The 27,179-nt window shown below is 42.5% G+C and overlaps 1 protein-coding gene across 2 annotated transcripts in view; it reads left to right on the forward strand.

Annotated features, from left to right (window-relative positions):
* The window catches only part of gli2b (GLI family zinc finger 2b), a 59,720-nt gene that overhangs the window by 17,307 nt on the left and 15,234 nt on the right, over positions 1 to 27,179 (forward strand). For both annotated transcript variants that reach the window (XM_056735520.1, XM_056735521.1), the window contains 3 exons: positions 19,111 to 19,216; positions 23,959 to 24,155; positions 25,979 to 26,152. In XM_056735520.1, coding sequence (XP_056591498.1) covers positions 19,111 to 19,216; positions 23,959 to 24,155; positions 25,979 to 26,152 — 477 coding nt within the window. The remainder of the gene's footprint in view (positions 1 to 19,110; positions 19,217 to 23,958; positions 24,156 to 25,978; positions 26,153 to 27,179) is intronic.

Below are 27,179 nucleotides of genomic sequence, written 5' to 3' on the forward strand. Positions count from 1 at the left end.
ACCAGCGCTGTTTTGTAAACTCGTCCTTGGCAAGCGTTTGCATAGACTGCCGTAATAAATGCATTGAAATGAAGCGTTCACGCATACATCACGAACAATAGCAACATCACTTTTTAAAAGTAGCGGCATTTGTGGTGTTTTGCATTCATCTGAATTGCAAATATCGCAAATATCCACATCAATTATTACTCATTTATGCGATTCTTCTTTGTGTAGGAGTGAGATTTACCTGCATATCTAGAGAAAATGTTATTTATTATTGTTCAGTTCTCAGATGTTGGACGGTCACAGTTATTAAAAAATCGTCTCATCGCAATTATTTGACGTCATCGCAATTATTTCGTATCTGCAGCGTTTGACGTCTACTGACTCACTGTTACATTCAAATGACGTTTCTCCATCATTTCAGTTGTGTTAGCTTTGTGTTGGTGTGTTTTGTTTCCAGACCTCAATATCTAGTTTTAGCGCTACAGGTCACGCAACAGTAAATTATATTAGTTATTTCCAAAATTTTCACATTTCTAAGGTGTATATTTTCTTCATTGAATAAATTAATTGTCATTAATAGTTAAATCGTTAGCCTTTAAACAGACAATTAATTGGCATAATCGTAATTATTTAATTGACAATTAATTGTCAGCCATATGTCAAAATTGTGACAGGCCTAATTGAGATAAAGAGATATTATCATCTGTGATTTATGGTTTTTATGAATTAGTTTCAACAGTCTGGGACGGTTTTTGAAAATGTTTTTATTTTGCGTATTTTTAATGACAAGAAAAAGGCAGAATTAAATTTTTCATAACATATTTTTAATTGTAGACTTTAAAAAAAACTCTCATTCATTAACATTTTTAATGCTCACACGAATTAACATTATATGAAGAGTCCTTATTTAAAAAATTGTGTTTTGTAGTATGTTATCATGTTTTATTGTGTTAGTTAGCTGTTTTGTTTTATCTATTATTGCTTAAATCAAAACAAACCAACTGCAGTGTGATTGATATTAATTGTAATGCACAATAAAAAAATATATTTGAAAGAAAATCTCATTTTAGAACCAAACTCAACTTCATATTTTCAACATTTATTTATACTTTTTAATGTCAGCTAATCATAAAACAATAATCTTTTGTTCATTCTTGTTAGTTGACCAATATTAACAGACACAAAGTTCAATTCTAAACATTTATTAGTAAATGTTGTAATGAACATAAACAAAGATAAATAAATGTTGCAAACGTCTGACCATTTTTCAAAAAATCCTCATTTAAAGTTTTAATAAAAATGTTCGATGTGGTCTCATACGGTGCGAATCTAAAACTCAATGCATTTTTAGAGAACGCTGTGAGGCTGTATAAAGCAGGTCAGCTGATGTAGCTCCGGGGCTTGTGGGTAATGACTTGATTAACTGGAATCGGTGACTCACGACATACATCATGGTGAAAGTGAGCGTGTCGTGTTGTGAGGTGATTGATGGTCGAGCCGAGCGCCGTCGCCGTGCTGGAAGCCTGTTTTCTGCTGAGTCGGGTCGGCCCTGAGGGAAGCGGCGGGCAGGATACTTAACATCTTTACAGACGTGAACCAAACGCACGCTCGCACCGACAGCACCCAGGTCAAACGTAAATACAGCCACGCCTAAACGTGTATTCTTGCATGCGAGCGAGCAAATCAAAGGTTATTACGGTGATTTATGGTAAGCTGAAGGTGTAATCGACTACATGTGAACTAAACGCAATATGACCTGCGGCCACCGATTGAACCCGGGGAGGTCGCGCAGATGTTTCCCGTAAAATGACATCCTAGAAATACTATTTTGATTAATATAAGCGTTTAAGAACACGCCTTATCTGAAATCGCGTCGCATTTTACGTTGAAGAAGCGGTCGCATTATTCAAAACTGAAAGTGGTGTAAAGAGCAGAAGAGGGGCTGGATGGATGGTGGCGGGCCGGCTGGTGTAAATAGTTTTTTAAGAGAGCCTGGTAACCGATAAGGACGCTTTCCTTTATCAACTGGATGAAGTCGCGGCAGCGACAGTGAATAATTGACGAAGGCGGGCGGCGGGCCTCACGGTAACTCCTCAGCAGCTCGGGGGAGACCCCAGGGGTCAGCGCGCTGGCAGAGAAAAATGTGTCCGGAACGGCACCGCGTCCACCTCCGACTGCAAAAGCACGTCCACTAATCTTCTTGAGAAGGGAATTTTCTTTCTTACTCTGTTGGTTGTAAATGAGTCTCTCGCAGGGCCGGTTCACACGCCTGCTGAGGCCGCGGCGAGAAGCTCGTCTTCAGGGCACTCGCGGTTTTTATTGTGTTTATTTACAGTAATGCGCTGCAGATGCAGACAGAGACAGAAACAAGAACCCAAACACTTATTTACAAACAGACGGCCGAATTAAACTCTCTCTCTTTTTAAAAGTGTTAAAGTGAAGTTTAGCTTAACTCTCATATTGTTTTTAGTCAGCTATTTATTTTTCTTTATTTCAAAAATGTAATTGATATTTTTACCTTTTTTTTACATTTCTTCCAGACAATCTGTTGAGAGGTTACAGCTCATTTAATCATTAAAACAGTTCTTATAACTTCGAGATCTTTAGATGTATGATCGAATGTTTATTAGTACGAAACAAATACTCACTCTGATTTTATTTATGGTTTTTTATTTATGGTTTCTCGTGTTGAGACCTCAAGGATGCCCGACATACATTTCTGTTTTTGTAAAGTGGTTTTATATACTTATTTGGATTTTTAGTTGTGTTTTTTAAAACGTGATCTTAAACTTTTGACCGTGTATATAAGATATTTTGGAATGGAATCCTCTCGGTCTCATGTGCCGGGTCATATGTATTTAATGAGAAAGCTCTTGCCGATGAGAAGCTAATTATTTCCATTTTTTACCCACATGGAAGCACTTTTCTCCGGCGGGGCTAATGACTCCACAGGTTACATACATTTTGCAAACATTTAGCTTGATGGCTTTGTGAGATTCGCCTCCTTTAATCTGAGATTCATTTGGGGCCCAGAAAGAGAAAGATTAGATAGACTTACTCAAAGTCTCTCGCCCGCTCATTTTGGAGTCTATTTATAGACGGTCGAGCTGATTGCAACTTTAGATGCATGAGGGTTTTGAAAGCTCTTTTCCTTCAGCAAAAAAACAGAAGTTGTTTCTTAGAGACTCAGTGGAGACGGAACGGCCCAGAGATCACAACAGAGAAAAAGTGGAGTTTGATGTGAAACATTGCACTTAACCCACAAGAGTTTAATTCATCATATAACAGCACGGCACGGTTTTATGTGAGTTATTCACTAAAATTATTAAAATCCAGGAGAGAGCCAGAAGTGAGATTTATTACACACTTACAGACTAACACGTATGGTTGCGTATTAACGCAAACATGCGGTGATGTCATCATGACCTCACAGGGTTTGGCTGCATGGTTGATATGTTATAGTAATGCGATATAAAGCAGCTGGGCGGTTAGTTGGGTCGATCTGATATTAGTTATTGTATTTGAAAACTTGATTCATTCATCAAACGCTTGTTAGTGTAATCTTGAGCTCTGAGACATCTGGAGAAATAAATCTCACCCAAATACAACACGCCCCATTCCTCCCTTATTTACAAGTCTCTCTCTCTCTCTCTCTCTCTCTCTGTCTCCCTCTCTCTCTATCGCTCCGTCTCTCTCTGTCTCCCTCTCCCTCTCTCTCTCTCTCTGTCTCCCTCTCTCTCTATCTCTCCGTCTCACTCTCTCTCTCTGTCTCCCTCTCCCTCTCTCTCTCTCTCTCTCTCTCTCTCTCTCTCTCTCTCTCTCTGTCTCCCTCTCTCTCTATCTCTCCGTCTCTCTCTCTCTCTGTCTCCCTCTCCCTCTCTCTCTCTCTCTCTCTCTCTATCTCTCCCTCTCCCCCTCTCTCTATCTCTCCGTCTCTCTATCTCTCCCTCTCTCTCTCTCTATCTCTCTCAATCTCTCCGTCTCTCTCTGTCTCCCTCTCCCTCTCTCTCTATCTCTCCGTCTCCGTCTCTCTCTCTCTGTCTCCCTCTCCCTCTCTCTCTCTCTATCTCTCTCTCTCTGTCTCCCTCTCCCTCTCTCTCTCTCTATCTCTCCCTCTCCCTCTCCCTCTCCCTCTCTCTCTCTCTATCTCTCCCTCTCCCTCTCCCTCTCCCTCTCTCTCTCTCTATCTCTCTCTATCTCTCCCTCTCCTCCTCTCTCTCTCTCTCTCTCTCTCTATCTCTCTCTCTCTCTCTCTCTCTTTCTCTCTCTCTCTTTCTATATCTATCTATCTATCTATCTCTCTCTCTCTCTCTCTCTCTCTCTCTCTCTCTCTCACACTCTCAAGATTCAAAGAAGCTTTATTGGCATGATAAAACTATACACATTCTGCTATAAATGCAGATTATTATATATAGAAAAATAAAAGTATATAAGTATCTATATATACGTATCAATATACATCTCTCTCTCTCTCTCTCTCTCTCTCTCTCTCTCCGGCAGTATGTTTGCAGCATCTCTGCTTGAGTAAATGAGCTTCAGTCCTCTGAGACCCCTCGACCTCTAGGATTTCACTGGGCTTTTAAGGACCACAGACTTTCATCCCTAAAGGCACAAACATTGTCATGGCATTAATATTTCTTGACACAAAAAAATTACAATTAAATTTTGATAACAATACTATTAAAATTTGAAAGTTATAGAACCAACATGGATGTTTTAAACTCTTTATTGAAAAAGAAAAAATCATTAACTTAAAATGAAAAGGAAATGAAAACGAATCTCACAATGTCATCACAAAATATTGGGATATGGGTGTTTGTGACATATGTATTGTGTAAATTGCATCTTTAATAAACAATTTTTTACTCAATTACATTTATTATTTCCATTATAAAGTGTTTACATTCTAGCTGATATGATTGAACTATGCTAACGTGAAGTTTCCCCTTTCATGAAAGACATGACTCTTGGTGTTTGTTTAAGAGGTTTATATCATGTCACTTTGGTTGCCGGGGTGGTCGAATGATGGCCCAGGGTGTCGTTAGGTCCTTTCTTATTGGCTGTGGTCAGACGAGCCCACCCTCTTATGATATTTATGATATGTTTAGATAAGGTACACCTTCGCTGTAAGTCAATGTGATTTTGTGTTCATCAGGTTTGTGTTCTGTGATGTTGTGTCTTTCTCTACTGTTAAAGTGAGTTCTGCTCATTGTGTAAAAGAAAACTAGAGCTAAAGAATTCATTGAAACCGGTGAGCGCTGGCACTTTCATACACACGAAGAGAGTAAAAGTTTGCTGATGGAGCCATGCAGCTGGTCCAGGTCACATGACCGCCGCTGGTCTCGCCACACAACATCCAGACGACACGTGTGGGTGAGAAAACAAACCAGACGATCTGTGTAAGCTGACGAAGCGTGTGTTATTTCTGTAGAAGTTCTTTGATGAGCTGATGGTCTGACAGTGTTGATGTTGCGTGTGTCAGGTTTGTCTCCCTCATAATGTTTATTTGGACACATTTGATGCTTGTATGTGTGGTTTAGGGTCACTCAGATCCATTTAGAAGGACTTTTGCTCTTCTGTGGTGTTCTCATCTGTAGGTTTGAGAACCGTTTTTCTGCCTTTATCATCAAGTTCTAACACACCTTTGTTTAATCCCTGCTCTCTTTAGAAACACGCATGACGAACACTGAAGGTCACTTTAAGTAGTTACGCTGTGAATTCTGGCCTTCATTATACGATCTAAAGCAGGATCCCATAAGCTCAACATCTATTTCATCTTCCTCTCTCAGTTTTCCATCTTTCTGACGTGTGATTTTAGCGTAAACCAAGCAATCTCCTTCCACGCCGAGTGAGAGGAAAATGTGATCGTGATGCTGCAATTTATCTCCATACATTCACAAATAGACGTGAGAAATGACTTATTATGCGGAGACTTAGATATTACGTCACATTAGGCCACACCTTCCATCATAACCGAAAAGAGGTTTGATCAAATCCTGAAGGATCGCTGAGCAGAGAGGATAAATAAATGATTTAACTTTGTTTCTGATACTTGAGGATACAAATTTCAAAAACACAACTGTGACGGGTGAAGCAACGACACGCACTCGTGGAGAGGTTTTAAGTCCCCGAAGGGATTTCTTTTAATTCAACAAATGACAAACTTAAACAGTAATCCAAAAAATGAATACACCACGTGTGTGTGATCCACAGTCGTGGGGGAGAAGATTGTCCTTCCTGTTTTCCTCCTACAGGGAGTATAGCCGTCTTGCAACCCTCTGTTGCTTCCCTTGCTTCCGGGGTATGGGTGCGCGGTCCTGCCGGTCGTTACTCGTCCGAGCCTGGGGAGAGGTAAGAGAACAGCCTTTACCAGACGCATGTCCAAAGGAGATCTTGCTCACCTTGTGATCTGAGGCAGACTCTCTTATAGCCGCCGAGTTGGCCTTGATTTGTAACGACCGGCAGGTGTGCCTCGTTGATCCGCTTAATCTCCATGGCGACACTGACTGCGCCAGGGGTGACTCGTCACACTCCCCCCCCAAAGTGTCGACCTGGTCCTGTGGAGAGACGAAAAACAGTGATGGTAGGGAGGGGAAGTGTCACCTGTCCGAGTTGTCCATCCTGACCAGATCCTAGACAGACCATCTGCATTGCCATGGGAGGCTCCGGCCCGATGTATCACCTTGAAGTGGTAGTCCTGGAGCGCTAGGAACCACCTCGTGACCCTGGTATTGGAATTTTTTGCCTTGCTCATCCACTGAAGTGGCGCATGGTCCGTTACCAAGTCAAACTTACGTCCCAGGAGGTAATACCGCAACTCCAGGACTGCCCATTTTATGGCCAGAGCCTCCCTCTCCACCGTGGCGTACCGGGTTTCTGCTGGGGTGAGCTTACGGCTAATGTATACCACAGGATGTTCTGCTCCATTTTTGTTCTGTGATAATACAGCCCCCAGTCCGGTATCTGATGCATCTGTCTGGAGGGTGAAGGGGCAGCCAAAGTCTGGAGCATGTAAGATTGGGGATGTTGTCAGTGCTTCCTTCAGAGTCTGGAAAGCTCGTTCCGCCTCAGGGTTCCACTTTATCTTGTCCGGCTGCCCCTTCCTGGTCAGGTCGGTCAGAATTTCAGTGGGGATACCCACGCGGCTGAAGAACAAGAATAGCTCCTTGGCGATGGTCTTAGCTGTAGCCTTCCTCAGGGGTAGCGCCTCCGGGTATCTCGTTGCGTAGTCCACGATGACCAGGATATATTCGTATCCCCGGGCAGACTTCGGCAACGGTCCTACCAGGTCCATCCCTATGCGCTCAAAGGGTACCTCAATCACTGGTAGTGGAATCAGTGGACTGGGGGGAGGACGCTGGGGAGACTTCTGTTGGCAGGTAGGGCAGCTTTGACAGAACCTTTTGGCCTCCCCTTCGAGGCCAGGCCAGTGAAACCGGTCTCTAATGCGCTGTATAGTGTTTGCCGCTGCCAGGTGTCCCGCCATTGGGTGGGTATGTGCCAACTCGATTACCGCCTCTGTTTTGGTCTTCGGCACCACCAAAAGAAGTTTTTCCTCCCCCCTTCTCGAAGCCGCACAGTACAACAGACCCTTGTTGATTACAAAGTGTGGGAGGGGGTGGGGACCAGGCATGCGGTCTTCTCCATCAACAACTCTGACCTGGCTCCAGCAATTCTGTAACCGGGGATCTTCTCGCTGCTCCCTTCCAAAAGAGCCCCCTCCCGTCACCTGCTGAAAAAGGTCAGCAAATACATTAGTGTTAGGACACTCACCCTCTCGTTCGGTGTCCGTAGCCACCAGGGCGGGTCGTGGTCTCCGGTCTCTTTGGGACTTGAGCTTCCGCGGCCGTCCCCCGTGGCCAGCAGGCTGCACGGTGGCTGTCAACAACTGCTCAAACCCCGGGCAATCCCGGCCCAATAACATTGGTACCGGCAGGTCCTCCACCACCCCGACCTCCAGCACCCACGAGCCCGGGCCGGCCGACACGGTTACCCGTCGGGCCGGTACGTATCGGGTGTCTCCGTGAACACAAGTGATCGGGATGGTGGACTTACCTGCGGTATAGGACGGGATTACCCCGGGCCGGACCAGAGTGATTGAGCTGCCGGAGTCCAAAGCGGCAGTCACCGGGCGCCCATTCACCCGTACTGGCCGCCGTGGAACCCCGGTGGGCACAGCCTGATGCACCGTGCATCCCGCCAACCACGCTGGGGGCCCCGCGGAGCCTGGCTCGGTGGGCATCGGTTCGTCTCGGGAGAGTGGTGTCTCGGGTCTGTTGACTGGCCTTGAGGTACCCTCCTCAGGTCGCCATCTAATTGGTATCCTCCGATGTCCTACTGCCACTCTCTCTCCCGCGTCCCGGGCTGCCGTGGCTTCGGCGAGCTCCACCGCTTCCACGACCTCGCGGATATTGGTGAGGCCCCGCATGCTAACCGAGGTTCGGAACCTGCGTGGGAGGGCCCGCAAGAGTCGGTCCACCACCACCCGTTCGGCTACCTGGAGGGCTGAAGGTTCCCCTGTTAGTAACCACAGGTGGCCCAACCGTGTCAATTGGGCCGCTTGGGCCCTGACCGGCTGCTGCTCGTCATAGACCCATTGTTGGAACTGCTGGGCGGCGCTGATTGGGGAGAGACCGATCCTGGCAAGGATTTCCCTCTTGAGAAGTTCATAATTTTCACTGGCGGGGGTGGGTAAGGCGTAATAGGCCCGTTGTGCTTCACCAGTAAGGAAGGGCGCAAGAATTTTTGCCCACTCGGCTCTGTCCCATGATTCCCGTGACGCAATGACCTCAAATGTGTGGAGGTAAGCTTCTATGTCGTCTTGTGCGGTGAGCTTGGTCAACAGTTGGTGTGCGCTGGTTCTCGCATCCGGCAGAGGGATTCGCATAGCACCTGCTTCCCTTAAAAGTCCCAGGGCTTGGTCCGTGCTTTCCTGCCGCTGTGCCAGTTGTTCTGCAAATTTTTGCTGTCGTACCACGACCTCAGCCAACCGCCGCACCACTTCATCCATTGGTCCGAGAAAGAGAGAACTTCTAAAACTCAGATTACTGTAATACAGGGGGAAAGATGAGAAAAAATTAAAAAATATTACGGGTACGTATCGTTGCAACGTTGCTATGCCCGCATTCTCCACCAGATGTGACGGGTGAAGCAACGACACGCACTCGTGGAGAGGTTTTAAGTCCCCGAAGGGATTTCTTTTAATTCAACAAATGACAAACTTAAACAGTAATCCAAAAAATGAATACACCACGTGTGTGTGATCCACAGTCGTGGGGGAGAAGATTGTCCTTCCTGTTTTCCTCCTACAGGGAGTATAGCCGTCTTGCAACCCTCTGTTGCTTCCCTTGCTTCCGGGGTATGGGTGCGCGGTCCTGCCGGTCGTTACTCGTCCGAGCCTGGGGAGAGGTAAGAGAACAGCCTTTACCAGACGCATGTCCAAAGGAGATCTTGCTCACCTTGTGATCTGAGGCAGACTCTCTTATAGCCGCCGAGTTGGCCTTGATTTGTAACGACCGGCAGGTGTGCCTCGTTGATCCGCTTAATCTCCATGGCGACACTGACTGCGCCAGGGGTGACTCGTCACAACAACCTTCAAAGAACTTCACAACTCTGTACAGACAAAATGTTTCTTGATTTTGGGTTTTTTGACAAATTGTAACATTTTCAACTTTTCCATTTTTCAGAATGATGGCGTTATTTTCAGGGTAATTTTTTTATTTTTCGGTCACTACAATTTTAAATAGCTGCTTAAAACACTATAGAGCCACATCACAGAATGGATTTAATCCACTAAAGCTGTTTACTCTTTGTTATAAAATCATCTTAATGAGAGATTAGAGAAAGTGTGGCAAATCAAGAGATGTTTTTATACAGTATTCAGTGAGCTTCATCGAGGCGTAGAGGACCTATTTAACAGAGATTCTTTTGATTCAGTGTCAAACCTACTGTGTTTTTCTCCTCTCATAAACACTAATAAAGGCCTGTTAGTTTAAGCCAGTGCTGTGGCAGATGTTCTTGTGGAGATGTGAAACGTTGTGAGGCGTGTTGAGCAGATGTGATGAAAGTGATATGTGAGCATTTTTGTTGTTTCTCTCTATTATGTAAATGATGTACTGTACAGAGTAAAGACTCATGAAGACTTCTCATCAGTGACTCGTCGAGGGGGTCGTGAGATTGCTTTCAGTGAGTCTTTCCCCCTCCTGCTTCACAAAAGATCGGCTTGTGAATGAAGTTCTTTGTGCTTAACATGAGTGTTCCCCCCTCATACTCCACGTGTGTGTGATGTGTGTGTGATGTGTGTCTGTGTGATGTGTGTGTCTGTGTGTGTCTGTGTGTGATGTGTGTCTGGTGTGTGTGTGTCTGTATGTGACGTGTGCGTGCTTGTGTCTAATATGTGTCTGATGAGTGTGTGATGCGTGTGTGGTGTGTGTGTGTGTGTGTGTGCGTGCATGAGTGTGTGTGTGCGTGCATGCGTGTGTGTGATGTATGATGTGTGCGTGTGTGCGTGATGTGTGTGTGGTGAATGATGTGTGCGTGCGTGTGATGGTTGTGTGATGCGTGTGTGATGTGTGCGTGCGTGTAATGTGTGTGTATGATGTGTATGATGTGTGTGTGTGTTTTTGTGATGTGTGTGTGTGATGTGAGCTCCGGGTGGCTCATGAAAACAGTCGGCAGCTCTCGAGACGGCACGAGTCAGAGCTCAACTCAATGTGATGATGTCATAGACACTGGAGCAGTGATGACGTGTTTAACAAACACAACTATCTACCATCTATTTGATGCTTTTTCTCTGGTCCATTTTCTTTTTTTCTTTCAGTATTTTTGTCCAATTCTTTCTTTCTCTCTCTCTCTTTCTCTTTATTTATTGCTCCTCTCTCTCTTTCTTTCTTTCTTTCTCTTTCTCTCTGTCTCTTTCTCTTTATTTATTGCTTCTCTCTCTCTTTCTTTCTTTATCTCAGTCTTTCTCTTATACTTTCTCTCTTCATTTCTTTATTTATTGATGACGTTCTCTCTTTCTTCTCGGTCATCTTTTTTTCTTTCTTTCATCTTTACTTCCCTGTACTTTTTTGTTTGTTGAGAAACCTGCAGTTTTCACAGTCGGCTGTTGTGTTTTTTGTGTGTGTAGATAGAATCTCAGATGTGAATGATGAGCGTTTGTACAGGAGTGTGTGTGTAATAAGTGTTTGACATGAGGACGGTCACATCACCTCCGACAGTCCTTATTACTGTGGATACATTACAGAGAAAATCAGATGAGGCCCAGTTCTCGCCGTATGAGATGTGCCCCCCGGACCCCCGCAGTCACTGCTCTGTTCATGAGCCGGCGGTTAGAGTTACACATATCATCAACTCCACAGAGCAAACCCACAACATCATCAAGTTGTATTGACTGTCTATCTTTAGTTTTGAGTTAAATTCTTTTTTATTTCACACGTCTCACTCATATACATTCGTATAATCTGCGGCTTTGACAGTTTGGTTTAGGGGTTGCTCATCATTCTTCCTTGTTTCTAATAATCCTAAATCTTTTGTTGAACACATCCCTGCGCTTCACCTTCATCCTGACACGCAGGAGCAACAAAAGCTAATTACAGTGAACCACAAACCAGGTCACAGTGAAAACAGGGTCACATGCCCACAGACGCCCGCTTTTTAATCCACACTTTCTGCCTTAAGCAATGATATCTGTCAAGACTAAAGTTCATTATTCAATTAAAGAATTTCAATTAAAACTTCCCTTTTTTTGATACCTTAAATCATATCTTACTTCCTTTTATTCTTCTGTCTCTGCGTTCTCTCGGGAGACATTTAATCTACTTATGTCAAATCAAAGATATTTTCAGTTCTTACACCTGAAGACCATCCCGCTTGAATCGTTGAGGATCAGAGGATATTCTATCAATATTTTCATCTCTCTTTAGAAAACACTTATGTTTGTTCAGAACAGTGTGATGTTGGTTTTGGTGACGATCTGAAGGGTCAAAGGTCAGTGTACTAAAGACAGCTTTTGAACTTCAAACATTCATGCACAGCTTTGTGGATTTGACATGTGTAGCGTTTGTGAGAGATGATGAGACAAGAACGTTTTGGATCCGTGCTGTACAGTAAAAGTTGCTGATTACCCATAATCCCCTGTGGATGCCCCTGGCATGCATGGGTCTGCACTCAACACGTGGTTTTCATTCAGCTTCAGACGTTTTCTCTTAATGACGATCGGTGAACACCGCAGCAGATTAAGTGTGTAAAATCTTATTTGTTTTCAAATTTGTGCAGATGTTTTGCGTTTGGAATTGAATGCATGTTTAAACCTTGGAATGGTTTTGTCGGATTGTTTTGTTTAAGTACATGGAGCAGACTGACGTGTGGAGGTTGTTTTTCTTCAGCTGTAGAGTCTCTTTGTATTCTGATGGTTTTTGTGGTTTTGCTGGAGTCTGAGAGCCTTGACTTGGATTTCATCATTCACAGTTGTTTATTTAACATTGTTTGACAATCATTTTGACAATGATGCTTTTTGTTGTTTAAATGTTGAGATCACAATTTAATTAAAAAATTAGTTGCAATTGTTCCAATTTTCGGCATTTAAATTTCAATATGAATTCAAAAACATTACATCACTATTGATGTAAGAAGATAAAAGTAGTTAATAATTGCCTGAGGAATTCTTTGTGTTCAAAACGTCTCGATCAGTTAAGCTTCTTTGGGTGCGAAAACATCAGCAAATCTGTGTGTCTGGTGTTTTTCCGCATGTGTCCTGTGAGATGACCCTGGTGATGTGACCGGCCTGCTCAGCGTCCTGCAGCGTTGCGTTCTCTCCGCTCTGATGGTTCGGACTGCTGATCGACCACATCTCTATTTTAGAGTCTCTGGTCATCTGTGTTTCTCAAGAGCCTGCCGGGTGTCAGAAGGTGTGAAGCGGGAAGTGACCGTGGCTATTTTCTGCCCATAAGACCATCCGTCAGAGATGCCTCGTGTGGACTGATGTTGTCTTGACCTCCCACTGCAACCGCAAAACCAAACACACTCCTGTAAAGTCAACATAGCGTTTAAAAAAATATTTTTGAAATGGAACAATAGCACCAGGAACGTGTATTCTAGTCATCTTTTAGCAATACTTCAGGTGTGTTTCTTGTTTTGTGTACAGATGTGCACCGGCTGCAGCTTTGGGCCAGCTGTTCTCTCTCGCAGGGTTTTCGCATGGCTAACATGAATGTAAGAAGCGGCGTGCACCGACTGCGCCCACAGAAACGCCACTTTAATGCATCGCATTTTAATTATCTCCCTTATTCATTCCGCGCCAGCGCTCGTGTGCGCTCCGTCTCTGCGACAGGCCTCCTTTTATCATCACGCCAGACTTAAAGATAATAAACTTCGGCTTTAAGGTAATTACTTAATCTGGACAAACCTGTGTGTTAAGCAGCACGATTACAGGCAGAGGTGATAAATCAGACGCTTTGGTGCCTGCGGATCATCCGCTCCTGTAATCTGTCTTTACACACTTCTGTACTCGTAAATACACAGATTACACAAACAGCATGCTAACAACATGCCTCTCTCTCTCTCTCTCTCTCTCTCTCTCTCTTTAGAGGTTGTTTATCGGCATGATTGCGTTTAGTTACAATATTGGCAAAGCATTAAACATAAAGCAAACAATGACGTGAAATATAAGAAATACACCAAACAATAAAGTGGTTTTATCCTTTGCTATGTAAAAGATCAGTTTCCTTTCAACAAGACATAATAAACACATTCCCTCTCTTTCTTGTTGTTTTACAGAATTTTGGTGTCAACATTTGAATCGTATGTTTGCCAAGATAGAAGCAATGTATGATAGTGAAAATAAAGTTTATAGTTTAGAGAGCATGGTTGTTTTTTTATCTAGTGAAATCCAGAATTTTAATAGATTTTTATATTATAATGATATGATTATGTTTCTAAATGGTTTCGGTGCTATAAAGAGGCTTCATGTAAGGTTAATGAACATTAGTACTTTTATATGCGTAATTTTTATCTTTAAAGGAGTGTTTCACTTTCAAAAGAAATGTTGATGATCATTTCCTCACCCTCATGTCATCCAAGATGTTGATGTTTTTGTTTCTTTAGTGGAAAAGAAATGAAGGTTTATGATGAAAACATTCCAGGATTTTTCTCCATATAGTGACTTCAATGGACTCCAAACACTTGAAGGTCAAAATGACAGTTTCCGTTCATCTTTAAACCATAACAGACGATAAATGAAGGTCTAATCTAGTGAAACAATCTGTCATTTCCTTAAAAAAAAAGTATATGCTTTATAAACACAAATGCTGGCCTTGCTCTGTTCTGCGATGCACATTCATGACTTCACAAAATTCGTTATTATGTTGAAAAGTTCACGCTGGACGTAGGCGGACGTACAGAGTCAGTGTTTGTAAGTTGAACATGCAAGTTTTCATGTAATTTCATATTACGTGAAGTCAAGACGAGCATTTGTGTTTATAAAGCATGTCGATTTTTTTTAAACAACCGATGTTTTCACTAGATAACACCTTTATTCATGGTCTGGTGTGGTTTAAAGAACTTTGAAGCTGCACTGAAACTGTCATTTTGACCTTCAAGTGTTTGGAGACCATTGAAGTCACTAGTGGAATGTTTTCATCAAAAACCTTCAATTCTTTTCAACTTAAGTAACAAACACATAAAGATCTTGGATGACATGAGGGTGAGGAAATGATCATCAACATTTCTTTTGAAAGTGAACTACTCCTTTAATGGAATAATTCCTCTGTTTAATCTGATCTTCTTGTTTAGCAAAGATTTTGTGATTTCTCTCTCTCTCTCTCGGCCTGGTGTAGCCTATTTGATCTGTTTTAGTCCAGTCATCTCTGATAACTTCTTCAGTCGTCGATTTAAGAGCAGAATAAATTGCTTTCGAACAGATGTGCCTAAAACAATTCAATTCCCAGAATGCATTGCAGCGCTAATGGTTGGCATGGTGATGTTTGGTTAGGCCTGAGGCCAGCTTTATTCCGCAGGAATTTCCGGTCTAATTTCCCCTCTGTGATTCTGTGAGAAAGCTTTTAATTGCCCTGCAAAGACCCGGGCCACTCAAGAGATCATTACTGTTGTTGAGTGCTTCCTGACAAACCGAACCATTTACATCCCAGGATTAGACGACAACAAAGACTGCAGTTGTGCGCGTTTGCCCGAGTTATTCAAAGCAGAATTACATCAGTTTAAAGTTAAGTGGGACCACGTTTACGTGATTCAGACCCTGCTAAACAAACGCTCTGGGTTTGAATGAGAAAGGTCATTTCCTCAGAGAGCCCGCAGATGTTGCAGGTTCTTGGATGTTTCGCTCGTGACACTGAAAAAATGCGGCGGCCGGCAGCGCGCTTCGCTCAAATGTGGAAACAAATGTTATCACATAAAGACTAATAGATGTGAGGGGGCTTAACGGGAACCCTGCAGCCCTGAGGGGATAGAGCTCACCGAAGCTCTTAAACGCGCCTCTTGAACTCTCCAGAGCGATTCTCTTTTGTTCTTTCTGTTGAGACGGAACAATGGGCCTGTCGGCATGATAGAATAATCCTGCCCGCTGCTCTGGAGACGGCCCCGGGCCTCCGCGAGCCTCTTCAGGGGAGGGTGCGGGCGCGCGCGCTAGCGAACGGATGGCCGTGTTTGTGCTGACATGAAAAATGCGACGCTGGAAGAAACAGCGGTAATGTGGATAATTGAGGGCGAGCGCAGATGAATGAAAGTGTAGTTTCAATGACAGGGGCCGGGGGTCGTACACCGACTCATTTCGATACAGTGACATATGTTTACGCAGTCACAAACATTGGAGTGTGTGTATTCCTCATGCTCTCGATTACCCCAGTTTGCATCTTGTGTTCCGAGTTTGTGATTAAAGCGTAAAGTTTGCTTTAAACGGACCCGGTCCGTGACTCCGGAGCGGGTGGATTCCAGCGGGGCTCGAGGTTCGCCGCGCTCCGTCACGTCTCGCTGACCCACTTCTCCGTTTCTCTTTATCCTCGACCTTTCTTCCCATCGGCCCCGGCAATAACTCACCCGCTGCATTAGTAATGGCGCATTAACCGCGCCCGGGCGCTGAACGGAGACGCGCGGGGAGGAGGGCGGTTGCGTTTCCCGTGATCTCGTGCGCGCCGTCTGGCAGCAGATCTGCGCTCCTCACAGACGCGTAACAGCTAAAGGTCAGACCCAAACGTCTCTGCGTGTCAGCAGCTGTAACCGAGGGGCTAAATGCAGAAGATGCTTCAGACGGGATGTTATGTTTCTAACAGATGTTTGACATATGGGTCTCTTTGGATGTCAGGTGTGTTTTATGGGTTTTTTATCAATTAACCTGAGGCAAAACACTATAATGAGATTCACGAAAACCACAGTCACGCAGAGCATTTTTGACATTTTTAAGTGCCGTTTTTATTTTATAGAGGCCGTGCCATCCACACAACAGGCCATGTGGAGCTTATTTATGATGGAAGTATTCATGACTTAAAGACAGTTTTATGTGCAGGTACTTTGATCTTTACAAACATGTGTTTTTGTCAGGCTAGATTAAATGAAATATTTCATCCTTATGTGTATCAAAGATATTAAAGAGATACTTCACCCCTAAAATTCTGTCATCATTTACTCACCTTCCAGTTGTTTCAAATGTGAATACATTTCTTTGTTCTGATGAACACAGAGAAAGATATTTGAAAGAATGCTCATAACCTAACAGATCTCAACACCCTTTGATTTCAATAGTAGGAACAATTACTTTTGAAAAATTACTGTTGAACACAAAAGAAGACGTTAAAGAATGTAGGACATCAAACAGTTCTTAGGCACTCTTGACTACCATTGTTTTTCCAATTAAGGGAGTCAATGGGTGTTGAGATTTGTCTGGTTATAAGCATTCTTTCAAATATCTTTCTCTTTGTTCATCAGAACAAACACATTTATACACATTTGAAACAACTGGAATGTGAGGAAATGATGACAAGTTTTTATTTTTGGGCGAAGTCTCTCTTTATCATGAGCAAGATGGCTTTACTGCCATTGAAATGAATGGGGAGGAACGCAACGTTCAATATGGCAAAGCTTCGTGCATGCGTAGCATCTACAGCAACATGAAAAATAATTGTAAGCGCAGTTTGATCATAGGAAACAAACGTTGTGCTACAGTTGACATCATTTTTAAATATGTTGTTAAATCGTGGTTTGTAGCGGGCAATTGTAGAAGAATCAGTATGTTCATTCACTTCTTGTTTGAATAACTTAATAACTGCCCGGAGGCGCGTTGCAAACATGGCCGACGAGTGGCACGACTTTCCTTAATTGACTTTGATATTATTCACAAGCAGTGTTAGGTGAGTTACTCTGAAAAAGTAATTAATTACTAGTTACTATTGACATATTCAATAGTGTACTTAGATTACTGTACAAATGACTCTCTCCAAAAAAGTATTTCATTACTATTTACTTTCTATATCTTACATCAACCTTGATTAGAATTGATTCAAGGATAGACATGAAACGGCTCTTTTAATTCATTCAAATAATTAATAAATAACTTCATAATTTATTAATATTAACCGACCAAAGTATACAAATGTGAAAGGATACATTAAAGCATACATTTAATGTTAAACTCATAATTGTTATGTCATTTCTACTATTGAATATATTACAGAGTATTAAGTTCAATTACATCTGAAGTAAGTATAATTAAATTACAGAAAAGATCAAAGTAATCCTTTACTTTACTTTTTCTAAGGGAAAAGTAATCAAATTACACTAGCTAATTTACCTAGTAACTAGTTACACCCAACGCTGTTCACAAGTGCATTTAGAAAAAAACATATATTGTCATCATTTGCACTAAACTCCAATAGACAGTCATTTTTAATTCATCATTTTAAAGAGAAAATTCACCTGGAGTCAGATAGACGAGGATATTAGAAAGAAAAGGACACAGAGAAAGAGTGAAATGAAGGTATCAGGTGTGTTCCTGTTCCTGTCTGTCATTCTGTCAGTGGTGAAGCGAGTGATTGAGAAGGAGAGAGAGAGAATGTGCTGACTCACGCTGCTTCTGTCAAGAGTCTCGATGCTCTGGAGAAACCGCACCAGGTGTAGATAATGACCTGCGACCTCTGACCTCTACGGGTCACCTCACACACACGCTCGCCGCTGCTGTTCAGAGATCAGCTCGACCCTTCCCTCACGTTTGACTCTTTTCTCTCTCATTAGTGTTCGCTGTGGTCTGTATAGTTCGGGTTATGTGCAGCAGTGCAATAAAACTCACAACACATGAGCAACGTCCTATCAGCCACACACACCAGTTGTGATTTAGAAAACGCAGTTTTTTAAGAAAGAGCGAGGCGTTTGCTTCGATAAGAAACAAGTGAGAAGAGTTCATCTGGAATGAAAAGTCTCTAATTAGAAGGAAAATCTCGTTAAAACACAAAGTTTCTTCACATGTGGCTCTATAAAGCCTTCGGCGGCTATCACGACGGCTAATGAAGCCCAGCGTTTAAACGGGACGTCCTGAGCCAACGGAGACTACAGGAGAGTGCTGATTCTGATTCTCTCTGGATTCATTTAGTCTGATCCAGCCGACGGCGTTATGATTAAAAGAAAAGCCGGCTAATATATACAGCCAACTGTAAAAGGCAGAGTTGTCTTGTAAAAAGTGAATCCAAGGAGGCGTTTCGTATTAAAGTCGCCCCCATTAGATTTGACGTCACTTTGTTTTCGGGGTTGTAACGGGTGTCGGGATGCCGTTCTGGTTGAGCGCTCCGCAGCGATGAACGTTCTCCCTGCGCTGTCAGTCGTGGTTTGCGTCCCGGATGGTTTTTTCCTCCGCAACGTCCATCATCTGCTCAAGTTCAAAGAGCATCTAGCTGCAGGTCTTTGTCAGAAGCCCAGTTGGATATCTTTTATGTTGGAGATGTAGGATTTCTTGAGATACTTTGATTATTTATTTATCCGTCCACTCTTGTGTGATAGTGCCAACATTTTACATGAAACTGCTCAGCGCCCTGTGAAATCCGTGTTGCTTTATTGTAGCGCCGTTGCCTTTGAAATGTCCTGTTTGAAAGTCTGTCTGTTTCTCAAACCTCTCTCTTTCTGCAGGCCCCCATCACATCTTCCCGACGTTCCATTCTCCCATCCCGGTCGACGTGCGGCACCACGAGGGAAGATACCACTACGAGCCTCACGCTCTTCACGCGTTGCACGGGTAAGCCTGCGGTCGCGTGTTCCTGCACATAAATAATCTCTGCACTTGTGTGTTTTGTTTATCCCTGCGGTCGGAGTGCACGCGTGCACGCAACATTCAAATGCAGTTTGATCGCAGGTTATCCAGAAACGAGCATGACGTGAACTTGATGTAGGAAACTTTATCAAAACATGTAAAGGTAGACGTTTGGATTTGACAGAACAATGATTCTGTTCTAAAAGTCTGATTTATGAGTCACTGTTTGATTTGACCGTTTAGGAAATGGCTAAATGTCAGATTTTAAGTAAGCGGAGGGTGGTTGCCTCCGCAAAGTGCATTAAAATCCTATAATGCACAGCTAGCCGTGGATTATCCCGCATATACCATGGTTATTTGCCAAGTTTAAGCTTTTATTGATGTTTACAGTGTCATTTTAGATCATACAGGTGAATATGACGGTTATTTTGGCTTCTAATTTTTTATGTAATCAAACTGACTGGAGCGACCTGTGCGTTAAGGGCTTTTAATGCACACCTTCCGGCCAATCAGAATCCAGTAATCAAACATCTCGTCTCTCTTCTGTTTGATGTTTTAAAGTGATCATTCACCCAAATATGAGAATTCTTTCATCATGCACTCACCCTCGCGTAAAACCTGTACCACGGAGACATTTCTCAAAATATCTTCTTTTGTGTTCCACTGAAGAAAGACTCTTTTATATTTTTGGGTGAGCGAAAGTCAAGGTATTGTCGAACTAGGAGTTCACACCTGGAAATACTTCACAGCGTTTTCGTGTTTGATGCGACAAGCATGTTGAGATGTTTTCCAAAACGAGGCTTGGGATCGATGTTGTATTTTTGGTTTTAAGGCTTTAGGCGAGCTTCGTGAATGCACACAGAGCATCTTTCTCAGGTTCAGCTGGACAGCTCGAGTAATGTAGGTTAACCTCCGGACCTCCGTAGTCCCCCGCGTCCCACGTGAATTTTGGTCGCCGAAACTGAACACAAAGTGGGCCGCGCTAGTTTTCGAAGTTCCACTTTGTTGTTTCGCTTCCTTAAATACAACACCTTCGACTATTCTTTTTTCGAAACGGGGTCTTGGGCCTCGTAGGTAGGTTTATCTTGAAAGAGCAGAATAAATCGATAGAATTGTGGAAGTGCTGTTCTTACATTTAAATTCACAGATTTTGATGGTGATGCATTCGGTCGGCCCGCCGGCAGCTAGCCTATTCATCACACATAGAGCGGCGTTGGGTGGGGGGGGACCGGCTGTCCCACCATTCGCTCGCCTTGATTAATGTGATTTGATCTTGACAGTGGACCCCTAATTCATCAAGACCTTGATCTAGCTGTCTTTTCCTCTGCCTGAGCCAAATTCATCTAATTACAGGGACATTGTGCGGCAAATTAAGCGCGGTGTCGCCCGTGGCAAGCCCAGGCACTTTGTTAAAGTCGGCGGGCGGCATGTCAGGGGTCTCCGTGCTGATTGTCTAACATGACGTGTCCATACAGTTCGTTTTATCATTGTTTGCATATAAAATAATGAGGGCGCTGGTTATTTTGTCAGAGCTGTCAGCGGAGCTGGCGCGGCAACGCTCCCCCTACGGATCCCCGTTCATTTTTTTGGTCTGTTTGACAAAGCGAGATACCGGAAAGGTAGCAGGTTTTTTTTTCCCGGAGCTGAAGTGACAGCGGCCGGTGCGATTCATCTGTGCCGAGGACTCAGGCGCCGTGGGAATTCTCTCGAGATGAGGAGGAGAAGACCGCTGAATGCAGAAAGCGCCACCCACTTGTCAGCATCGTTCTTCATCCGGATCAGTGTCAGAGAGCTCCGAGAGAGACGACAGAGCTGGAAAACACATCCGAATAAGTGCGCAGAACTTCTGATGTGAAGAAGAAAAAGTATTTAGAATATACAACCTGCTTCACAGTTCACAGCTGTAAATCGATGAAACTAAATGATGTTTAATGTAAAATTAAACGTTAAAATACTAAACGTTCTCTGTGACATGAGAACATGCAGTTTGTACATTAGAAAAAGTGTTATGTTTATTGTACAAAAACTAAACAAAATTTGTGGTAAAGGGTAAACCTTCGTTTTTTGACACCAAATGTCCGCACATTTTTGACCTTGTATGGACATTTTCTGTTCATTAAAATTAAATATTTTTCTAATTTATTTATTTTCAAATGTACAAATAAAGAGTTAATTTACAAAAACAGTTAACTCCATCTGTAAAAATGTTTTTATTGCGTTAGTGAGCTCTATTTGTTCAGTTATTAAGACTTAATCAAAACAACCCAACTATAGTTTGACATTACTTGGAATGCACAATAAATAAAATGATTTTTGAAAAAATGTAAAAACAATCTTATTTGTTTTTGCAAATACACTCTTTCAATTCAGAAAGTTTTCTGTACACCGTGTGAACGAAATGTTAATTACAATGGGTTCTAATGCGTTTTATTTGCATCTTTTGTCACGCTGCGTCCAGTGCACATCATATTGAAAATACAGTTTGTTGAGAAGTCATTTAGTCTTCGGAAAGAACCCTTAGAAATATAAACACTATGTTTATGTGCGTAAGACACACTATGTGTGTAAGAGAGTGTGTTCGTTCTCTTGCAGGAAAAGTGCATATCTAAAACTAAGAAACAGCTCTACGTAGAGACAAGATCCCGTCATAGTCATTCATCATATACACACACAAAGTACAAATGTGTATTTACAGTAAGAGTATTTTGTTGTGTACAGAGAAGCTCAGAGTGTTTGTTCTTTGATTTCTTTGATGAGAAGTTCTTATTGATTTTGTGATTACTGGATTTACTTTTGACTAGAAGAGACATTAGAGATCAATTTGGTTTGAATCAGACGCGTGCACACCTAAAAGGCTCAGCTGATGCCAACACGTGGGCACCTGACCGCATGGCACGCAGTGCAAACAGGTGCTCTGCCCATCTGCCGGCCACGGACGCCCCACCGACACGGCATGAGAAACAATGCCCACATCACAGGGGTGTAAACCTGCTCGCTCGCTCTTAACAATAGCCCGTCTGCGCTCAGTCATCCACAGCGAACGAATGAAACAAGCTGCCATCCAGCATTATTGAACCACCACTGTATTATGATGGATTAATAGCAGGAATTATGTGTATTTATGTACAATCTCTCACCGATGTGAGAAAAATAACAGACATTTAGTGGCATCTGCATCTAAAGGTGCTTATTAAATCACACGGCGGTTTCCTTTCACTATATTGTGCACTATGTGTGTTTCATCTTTCCTGTGTTGTTTAACATTTTAGGGAGAAAAATTTCAAACCAAATGTTTGAGTAAAATACACAATTATATATTATAAACAATGAATGAAACAAAAAATTTAAATAAATCACTTCCACTCTTTGACTATATTGTGCACTTCGTGTGTGTGATCTTTTCTGTGTTGTTTAACATTTTAGGGAGCGAAATTTCAAATAAAATGTTTGAGTAAAATACACAAACATATATTATAAACAATGAATGAAACAATAAATGTCAAATAAATCACTTCCGCTCTTTCACTATATAGTGCAGTATGTAGAACTCACTATAAAAGGCAAAGCAAACACTCTCGAGTGCAGCCAAGGACATGGACGACTCGTTGAATCACGCTGAGATGGAATCCTCAGGCCACAGAGATTTACTGGATTCTGGCTGGGATCCTCATCGCCGGCGTTACCCTGTTGCATTGTGGGAGCCGTAAGCTCTGACTCCAGGAGCGTCTGGATCTTTAGGAGGGTAGAGGTGTGAAAGAGACGCCTTCCAAGGTCCCGCAGTCCCCTGGCTTTGTTTTACTGGAGCCTCCCAGTATGAAAACGAGATGCGTTCCACAGGCTAAAGATGTTCAAATCTGAATATTACATTATTTAAGTGCCGCCCGGGCTGTGTTTGCACTCTCGCAGCGCAGTGAAATAGAGAATGTTTTGCACATCGTCCATCTGATCTCCGAGGACGCAGGAGATTATTAAGTATGCATGTGTCTGATGCGTGCATGTGCTTATTGTTAGCTTTCGCATTTTTCCTTGCAGTCTTTATAAAAGAAGTGACCTTGCTTTGGCCAAACAAGTTTGTTCGTTCACAAAACACGCTTTCATTTGACTCTCGTTTTCCACTATTAAAATCAAACTTGTGTCATTAAAACGGAGGAAAATATCAGATTAGCTCATTGAATGTTGGCTGTGGATTAATTTAATGAAGCCTAATGACCGCAGATGGAGAAACACGACTCATCTACTAGGTTTAGTTTGCATACAGTAGATCTGAAAGAACCTTCATAGCAGGTTTGATCTTTTCAAGAAGTCAAGATTGAACTGCAAAAAATATTTGTGATCTTTTGAAACTCTAAATGACATGTGTTTGTAATCTCTGTGTTTTCCTCGGTTTATTCTCATCCTCAATTGAGATATTAAAGAGATTTCATTCAAATAAATCATAAATAACTAGAATAATTATTCTTATTAACTGACCAAAGCAATCCCTTACTTTACTTTTTCAGGGTAAAAGTAATTAAATTACTGTAACAAATTAGTAACTAGTTACACCCAACACTGAAAGAAAGACGCTGTGTCAAACGCTGTGTCCTTTCATCATCATACACAGGTCAACAATCATAAAAACAAATCTTCTGATTATCAGAAATGTTCAGTCCATCATTAATGTTGTTGTTTGACTGTATTGAGGTGATGTCATGGATATTAAATCTTCTTTTATCTCTGTCCTCCAGACCTCCAGGGTTAGCAGGCAGCCCGATGATCTCTGACATCTCTCTGATCCGTCTGTCTCCGGGGGGCGCCGGCGAGTCCACATTCCTTCATCCCCACTCTTACGTCTCGCCGCATGTGGAGCATTACCTCCGATCGGCTCACGGCAGTCCCACGCTGTCCATGATCTCTGCGGCCCGCGGACTGAGTCCAGCCGATGGTGCGTGTTAACTATAGTTTTGTATATTTCTGTATAGTAACACGCTACTGACAGCGTTTGAGAAAGCGACCAAACCAGTTCATTTAAGTAGTTTGACTATGTAAAGGGTTAATGGTACAGGCAGCTTGTTGTTATCGCAGAAATAATCCACAACAGTGTGACCAGGACGTGAAGCTGAGGGTCTTGTATCACACTGAAGGGGCTTATTTCGCAATAACAACCGGCTGCTTGTACATTATCCCACTTATTACATGGCTACTTGCCACATGCAAAACAAATAGACATGAAACGTGAATTTGAAATATTTTGTTAGCTAATTTTAACTGACACGATAAGCCCCACTTATAACCGGAAAATCTCAGAAGAACTGCGAGGTTAATAGCTTTAATGATAACTATAATGTTAACCACCCCAACAGAAGATATCGTCATGTTTATTCTAGGTTTGCTCACTGCAGTTTTTGAATTTGCAAGCCCTTTAAATTGAATGAATTTTGATTGGCTGTCAATGTTTTATCATTAATCAGTTGTGGTGTGGATGCCATTGAATTTTTTCAATTTAGATTGATTTCGATGACATTATCTTGAAACTTAGAATAATAACATAATAACATAGAACAAAACGGCTAGTATTCGCCTGGTCATGTGATTTCTATACGTCCTTAAAGTCACTCTGTGCAAGTATTTCATTAAAATCCATCAACTTCTACTAGGCGATTGATGGATAGGATAGTTACCATGATTTAAATGTTTTTAATGTACTCATTTTTACTTTGGCACGTTGTTTTCAATGAGGAAAGAATGAATTCACAACAATAAAGGGATAGGTCACCCAAAAATGAAAATTCTGTCATCGTTTACTCACCCTCAGGTTGTTCCTTATAAATGTCTTTGTTCTGATGAACACAAAGGAAGATATTTCGAAGAATGTCAGTACAGTTTTCAACCCAAAGGATTGATTTCTGGGGGATGAGATCTGTTTACTGACGTTCCTCCAAATATCATAAACGATGACAGAGTTCTCATTTTGGTGTGAACTGTACCTTTAAGTTTAGTAGCGTATGGCTTTTATGTATACTGTGGTTGTTGTCGAAGTGTCATAGCTTTTCAACAAACAATGTTGAGCTATCTTTCATCACAATTAATCCTTGGAATTTTCAACGTCTGTGTTTCAACCGTCTCAATCTTCCCCCTGTGGACACTAAAGGAATCTGACGCATGCAGATGTTTCTGTGAAGTGTTAAACAGCGAAACTTTCAACATTCCCTGCTTGTGATTTTGGCCTCGGGAGGGCGTTTTGAAAATGAAATAAGAGAGACCCGACAAGGCAGAATTCCTGCGGTCCGATGACAGGCCCCTGTTCAGATCTGAATTACAATTACAGGTTTGGGCGAGCTGAAGGCGTGACGTATAAATCACCATTCACCGTCTGTCAGCAGTAATGTGTTTGCACCTTTAAACTTAAACAAGCAGCGCGCTGGAGATCCCAGTAGCTATAAAGACATAAAAGCTTGCGGGCAAAAGAGAAATGAGTCTATTTGAGCCGAAACGAGGGCGGATGGGTAGAAACGGCCTTGAACGGTTTCCGGGCACAGCTGTAGTCAAACCTCAGTGTTAAACACAGACCTGCTGCTAGTGCTGCCTCTAGATTCTCTGTATAAAAAAGAAATATATGGTTTTCATTAAGAGATGGCTTGATTTGTTTGATATTGATGTTGAGCCAAATGAATAGATTTTATTTGGGCTTTCAGTAAACGTTCTGGCAGTAAAGTCTTGTTTTCTCTTGGCATGCCCTCTTAACTGCTGCCGTTCTGCGTTACGCAGTGACCCACGAGCATCTGAAGGACAGAGGTTTGTTCGGTCTGCCCCCTCCACCTCCCGGTGCCACCCCGGCCGAGTATTACCATCTGATGACCGGTCACAGAAACCCGTACGGAGAGCTGCTCATGCAGGGGGCGGCGGCGGCTCACCTGCCCGAATACTTCACACCTGTGGACGGTGAGAGAGACACATTTACTGTCATGAATTTGACAGAGACTTATATTTAAAACACCTTACAGGACATTTAAGACGGACAGAGAGAACGAGGAAAAGAAAGAAAGAAAGAAAGAAAGAGAGAGAGAAAGAGGAAAAGAAAGAGAAAGAGGAAAAGAAAAAGAGGAAGAGGGAAAGAGAAAGAATGAGGAAAAGGAAAGGAGAGAAATAGGACAAGAAAAAGAAGAAAAGAAAGAGAGAGAGAGAGAGAGAGAGAGAGAAAGAACGAAAGAGGAAAAGAAAAAGATGAATTGAAAGAGAGAAAGAGGAAAAGAAAGAGAAAAGAGGAAAAGAAAAAGAGAAAGAGGAAAAGAGAAAGAATGAGGAAAAGGAAAGGAAGGGAGAGAAATAGGACAAGAAAAAGAAGAAAAGAAAGAGAGAAAGAGGAAAAGTAAAAGAAAAGAAAAAAAAGAGAAAGAAAGAAAGAGGAAAAGAAAGCATGAAAGAATGAAAGAGAGAGAGAGAGAGAGAGAGAGAGAGAGAGAGAGAGAGAGAGAGAGAGAGAAAAAAGAATGAAAGAGGAAAAGAAAAAGATGAATTGAAAGAGAGAAAGAGGAATAGAAAAAGAGGAAGAGGAAAAGAGAAAGAATGAGGAAAAGGAAAGGAAGGGAGAGAAATAGGACAAGAAAAAGAAGAAAAGAAAGAAAGAAAGAGGAAAAGAAAGAAAGAAAGAAAGAAAGAGGAATAAAAAGAGAGAAAGAGGTAAAGAATGACAGACAGGGAGAGAGAGAAGCAGAACTGAGTGATGTGATCATGTGGTAGAGTTAGACAGATGTTTCAGGAGTGTGTGATCCTAACAGTGTGTCAGTCATCAGTCATTGTGTTGTGTGTGTAGAGATGGTGTTCTAGTGGGTTAAACCACTGAACTGGTAAATCAAAGGTTGCTGGTTGGATCCCAGCAGCCACCACCAGTGTGTCCTTGAGCAAGACACTTTACTCCATGTTGCTCCAGGGGGATTGTCCCTGTAATAAGTGCACTGTAAGTCTGCCA

This window comes from Triplophysa dalaica, chromosome 21 (genome assembly GCF_015846415.1).
Source record: "Triplophysa dalaica isolate WHDGS20190420 chromosome 21, ASM1584641v1, whole genome shotgun sequence".
Classification (NCBI taxonomy): domain Eukaryota; kingdom Metazoa; phylum Chordata; class Actinopteri; order Cypriniformes; family Nemacheilidae; genus Triplophysa; species Triplophysa dalaica.